The 6,000-nt window shown below is 47.4% G+C and overlaps 1 protein-coding gene and 1 long non-coding RNA gene across 2 annotated transcripts in view; both read right to left on the reverse strand.

Annotated features, from left to right (window-relative positions):
- OPRK1 (opioid receptor kappa 1) overlaps window positions 1-1,408 on the reverse strand; it is a 30,952-nt gene extending 29,544 nt beyond the window's left edge. The window contains exons 1-2 of the mRNA XM_081815989.1: window positions 1,201-1,408; window positions 538-834 (exon numbers count right to left, since the gene is read on the reverse strand). Of these exons, the coding sequence (XP_081672115.1) occupies window positions 538-794 (257 nt within the window). The 5' untranslated portion in view covers window positions 795-834; window positions 1,201-1,408. The remainder of the gene's footprint in view (window positions 1-537; window positions 835-1,200) is intronic.
- LOC145720900 (uncharacterized) overlaps window positions 1-6,000 on the reverse strand; it is a 447,488-nt gene that overhangs the window by 311,914 nt on the left and 129,574 nt on the right. The window lies entirely within an intron of this gene.

Genomic DNA, 6,000 nt, shown 5'->3' on the forward strand with positions numbered 1-6,000 from the left:
GTATATGGCCTTTGCTCATAAACCATAATCCCAATCTGATGAGTCACAGAAAATTCTGAATATCTCCAGTGCATTCGATGGGCCTGAATTTTACCTTAAGAAATATTTGCAAAGGACAGAACAAAGTGCTCTGAACTGGCGCGGGCAACCAGGCAAAAAAGCCAGGAAAAGGAACTAACTTCCCTTCCAGAAAACGCTGACATTCCTCCACGCCCTAGTACTTTCCCTGACCACAGTTCTTAGTAGGGGTTTGGTTAGGGGGGAGGGGGGGAAGCGGGAGGGGGAGTGGAGGGTCATTCAAATGCTCAAAACGCCCCTGGCTGTTCGATTCGCCCCCTGTGAACCTCGCAGTTCCCCACCCAAAACTCTTCCAGGAAATCCTTTTCTTCAAGGCCACCCTCTGAGAATCTCCAGAGTCCTGCACGGAGGGCAAGGAGTTTCCGCAACCTGGAGGGAGCCGCAACCGCAGGTCCTGGCGGCAGAGCCCGACCTTCCCTCCCGACCCCAGCCACTGCGGCGCCCGGGCCCCGCACTCACCGGATGATCACGAACATGACCAGAGAGTTGCCCACCAAGCCCACGACAAACACCACGGAGTAGACAGCCGTGATGATGACAGGGATGGCGGGAGAGATGTGCGCGGACTCCAGCGGAGCGCCCTCGGATCCCCCGCTGCTGTTGCCGTCAGTCTCCGCCCAGCCCGGCAGCCAGCCGCTGCCGTTCGGGAGCAGGCAGGTGCTCTGGGAGCAGGTGGGGCCCGGCTCCCCGCGTAAGATCTGGACCGGGGACTCCATGGTCAGGCGGCTGCAGCTGGAGGGCAAGCAGAGGCAGAACCTGCAGGGCCACGAGAGCGAGAGAACCAGCTGGACCCGGAGAGGCAAACTTTGCCCGCCCACCGGCCAGCGCGCGGAGGCCAGCAGCCCGGGGAGCCCGGGACCCGCTGATGCCCACCCTGGCGCACGTCCCCAGAGGAGGAAAAAGGAGGGCGGACATCTCGCTGCAGCTGAGTACTGGTGAGGCGGACAGCGCTGGCTCCTCTTCCCGGGCTCCTGAAATCCCCTCCAACCCTTTCCTAGGCACGGTCCCCTGGTGGAATTGTCCCCAAACTGCTGCTCTGAGCCCCCAGGAACAAAAAGCTCTCGAGCACAAAGCCCTCGCTCCCCAGGACTGCTCCTCGAAAGTCAAAAGCCCAAAGCTCACCTCCGGCTCCCGGAGACCCGCACAGTGGTCCAGGGGACGGCCTGGTCCCTGCGGAACCTCGCGCTCCCGGGGCCGCTCAGCTCTCGGAGTCGCCGCGCATCCGCAGCCCAGCGCTCTGGCAGAGGCACCTTTTCAGTCGAGCTCGGTCGCCGAGCCCAGCGCGCGGCTCCCACGACCCGTGGCGGCTCAGCCAGGCCTTTGCTTCTAGGAGTCGTTGGAGCTCACTGGCCCGTTGGGTGGAGAGCTCCAGGGCGCCCCGCCCCGGGCCGCGCCCGCCCCACCCCGTCCCGCCCACCCAAACCCAGCCCCGCGCCCCCAGCTGAGGCTCAGGGAGCACCAACTACCCAGAGCCTCAATCAGCCTCTCTTGGATGGCCCTAAGACTGAGCTGCTGTGCCGTTTAGCTTTAGTAATAAGGAAGGGTGTGCCTCAGTGCAAGTATGCATCTGGGTTATTCAAAATAAAGTCTAGAACTGCTGTGGGCCTCATTCTCCAGACAGGTCTTCTTTCAAGAGAGGAGAAAAAGCATACTTTTATTTGAATGACCCATCCAAATAAAGTAGCAAAATAATCCAATTAGAATAAGACCAGGTCATAAGATATTAATGATTTAGTATACATAAATAGAATATTCCTGTGCATTGTATTCCTTCTAGTCTTCTCTGAGATGACACAAAGACTGCACCTTACAGGTATTACCTATATTTTGTTGTATTACCTGTGAATGAGTAAAACACTCTCCTTAGTGTTGGCCAGGGAGTTGACAATGTCTCTTTCTCTTTTTTTAATCCCTGCAATCATCACTTTTCTGTCCCTAGGGTGACTTCTCTACGAAGCCCCCAAGAACCTGAACTCCCATAGAGGAATTCAGTCATCATTTCTGTGCTTAACTCCACCAGTCAAGGATTGCTGTCAGATTCTGCTGGTGAAAGACACCCTCAGGCAGAGACCCAGAAGACAATGAAGAAAAGGAAGGAAGACCAAGGTAAGTTGCACAGGGGAGCCAGGACTCAGCCACTGAAGTGAAGGTCCTGAAGGACATTGGGAAGTTCCCCTCTCCCAACTGAGTATGGGAGTCAGGATGCTGATACAGTCATTCCATTCATCACTTGACTGCAGAAGAGAGCTCTTACCTTGTTCAAGATATTGTGACCCCCAGAGATGAACCATGAGAGACTATGAACTCTGAGAAACAAACTGAGTGTTTTAGAGGGGAGGCGGGTGGGGGGATGGGTTATCCCGGTGATGGGTATTAAGGAGGGTACATACTGAATGGAGCACTGGGTGTTATACGCAAACAATGAATCATGGAACACTACATCAAAAACTAATGATGTAGTGTATGGCAACTAACATAATAAAATAAAATAAAATAAAATAAATAAAATATGAAATAAACAAATGTGAACTGAAAAAAAAAAACAGATGAATGGAGAAAAAAAAAGATACTGTGACCCCCAAAGAGGCATTTGACCACCAGAGTCTTAACAACAACCTCAAAATGCACAGCTCTTCTTAGCAATTTGATTCAAAGAACAATAGGAAAGCTCTCCTTTGCCCAACAGAATCCCTCCAACCCTGGGATCATTGGTGTTTTGAAAATTATTATCAAATCTTATATCTTTTTAGGTTTTGATTGCAGATTTTCATTAGGAGATGACAAAACATCAGAATGATGGGATCTCCATGTGTCTGAGGGTCCTTCTCTGTTAGGAAGATGGCAGATGAATCATCTCCATATGTCTGGGGGCTTGTTTCCTGCCAAAGGGATCCCAGACTACCATCAAACCGACCTAGGAAGACGTTTTGTTTGAAAACTAAGCAGTATCCAAATAAGAAAGAAAGTAAAAATAGTATGTTAAAGTAAAATAGCTAAGAAAGACAGAATTATCCATCTTTCTGTCTACTACCTATTTATGATTTCATGCATTCAACATACATACAACTGTCTGTGCAACACACTTTTGAAAGGGTGTTTACAATATCTATCCTCCTTTTGCACTCACCACATTGGTTAATTTTTGTTGTTGTTGTATTTAGCACACAGGTGGCTCACACAGCTGGTAACATTACTGAGTTGGCTCAAACACAGGTGTTTCTGGCTCTTGCAATATGCTGATTGCACAGAATGATTTCATGTAAGGGAGCAAATGCAGAGCCACTCTTCCCCAAAAGACGAAATATATATAGAAAGGGTTATTTGGCAAGGACAAAAAAGAAGAACAGGAAAGGTATTACTTGAAAAGATTTAGGTAAAGTTGTTTTTCTCTTTTTTAAGATTTATTTATTTGAAAGAGAGAGCATGAGTGGGTGGGGGGGCAGAGAGGGAGAGGGAGAACCAGACTCCCTGGTGAGCAGGGAGCCCAATGTGGTGCTGAATCCCAGGACCCTGAGATCATGACCTGAGCTGAAGGCAGAGGCTTAACCGACTGAGCCACTGAGGTGCCCTAACAGTTTTAAAGAGGTAAAAAAACTTTAAAGACGTTTCCAAGTTGGTACAATTCCAATAACCTGAACTTTTGCTCTCCCTGTACGTCTCATATGTATACATAGTGTATGTGTATGGAGAGGTTTGCCAGGTACTTCTATAATGAAAGCAGAATGCAGAACTCAGCCTGGGACTTCTAAATTATAAGATGATGTTCTCATTCTGATCACCAATAAGAAACCTCTACTAGTTGGGACAGTCTTTTGAAGGCAAAAATTACTAATTATGATAAAGGCAGTTTTGTTTCATTTGAGTACTCCTATTTTTTTTTCTTTTTTACCAAACTAATGGCCAAAATAAAGTGAAGCCAAAATGGGCAGAGCATTAAAAAACCTTCAGGCAGTTGCGGTTGCCAGGGGAACCTCGCTTGTGTCTCTGAACACAGTGAGGAAGTCCGCTTATGTGGATTCAGGTTGTCAGGAGTATGAGATTTTATCATAATATTGGAGAAAAGCGAGGAGGGGCGGAGCAAGGTGGCAGAGGAGTAGGAGACCTGGATTTTGTCTGGTCTCAGGAATTCAGCTGGATAGGGATCAAACCATTCTGAACACCTACAAACTCAACAGGAGATAGAAGAAAAGAATAGCAACATCTCTCTGAACAGAAAAGCAACCACTTTCTGGAAGGTAGGATGTGCGGAGAAGTGAATCCGAGGTGATATTCGGGAGAATAGACGGTGGGGGAGGGGGCCTCCGTCAGCCACTTCTGGCAAGTGATAGAGCCGCGGAGCTCAAAATTGGAACTTTTAGAAGTCTGCTCCGCTGAGGGACGTTGCTCCAGTGGCTAAGCGGGAGGTGGAACCCTCGTGGGACAGTGTGGTCTCAGGACCATCGGGGTCACAGAAAGACCGGGGGTGCCTGAGTGCGGCAGAGCTCCCAGGTATCGGAGTGGGGAAGCCAACTGCAGAGACGGAGGCAAGGCGCAGGCTCTCAGCTCGGGGTTGCCATAAACCATGATCCGCGGCACAGTCAGGCCACTGCTCCTCCAGCAGGGACCTAAAAAGCGGCAGATCCAGGGAGACTCCCCTTCCTCCCCCGGGAGGAGTGGCATGGGAGCGCACCACAGGGATCTGCTGGGTTTGGAGACTCCACATCGAGTCGGGTACCAGAGATAGAAATACTCGGTCACAGGCTGGGTGAGCACAGAGTGCAGCCAGAGACCAGGGAGACAGGAGTGACTGACTGCTTTTCTCTGAGGGTGCACTGAGGAGCGGGGCCTCAAGTACTCGGCTCCTCTGGGGGGGAGATTGGGAGGCCGCCATTTTCACTCTCCTCCTCCAAATCTGTATGGAAAGCTTGCAGGGAAGAAAATCTCCTGAGAGCAAACCCGAGCAGATTACTTAGCCCGGGCCGGGCAAGGGAGGGGCAATTCCGCCTCCGGCAAAGACATTTGGGAACCACGGCAACAGGCCCCTCCCCCAGAAGATCAGCGAGAACAGCCAGCCAAGACCAAGTTTACCGATCAAAGAGAACAGCAGAACTCTAGTGCTAGGGGAAAAATGCACAGAGAATCCATGGCTTTTTTACCATGATTCTTTAGTCTTTCAAAGTTAATTTTATTTTTAACGGTCTTTTTTTTTTTTGAATTTTTCTTGTTCCCTTTTTCAACCAACATCTTATCAATCCCTTTTTTAAAAAACATTCTTATTTTTCCTTTTTAGAGTCATATTCTATCCCTTCATAGTAGTTACCCTTATTTTTGGCATATATATAGATATATATATCTATATCTATATATATGTTGTTCTCTCTTTAAAATTTTGAGATAGTTTCTTCTAACAGATCAAAATATACCCTAAATCTCTAGTGTATGGATTTGTTCTACTCTCTTGCCTGATCACATTCTCTCCCTTTTTTTTCTTTTTTTTTAAATCCTCTTCTTTCTTTTTTCAAACAACTTCTTATCAATTACTTTTATAAAATTTTTTATAATTTTCATCTTTACAGTCATATTCCATCCCTTCATCATATCAACCCTTATTTTTGTACATATATAAGTTTTTCTTTCTTAAAAATTTGGGAGGCACTTTCTTCCAACAGACCAAAATACATCCAAAATCTAGTGTGTGGCACTGATCTATGCACCACCGTGATCATATTTGATCATATTCTGTTTTTTTTTTTTTGTTCTGTTTTTGTTTGTTTTTATCTTTTTCATTTTCTTTTTTTTTTCTTTTTCTTTTTCTTTTTTCTTTCTTTCCCCCTGGCTTCAGTCTTTTCTGATTTGTTTAGAGTATATTTTGTGTGGATGTTGTTACCCTGTTAGCATTTTGTTCTCTCATTCATCTATTCTCCTCTGGACAAAATGACAAGA

This window comes from Leptonychotes weddellii, chromosome 4 (genome assembly GCF_054177405.1).
Source record: "Leptonychotes weddellii isolate Sample4059 chromosome 4, ASM5417740v2, whole genome shotgun sequence".
Taxonomy (NCBI): Eukaryota; Metazoa; Chordata; class Mammalia; order Carnivora; family Phocidae; genus Leptonychotes; species Leptonychotes weddellii.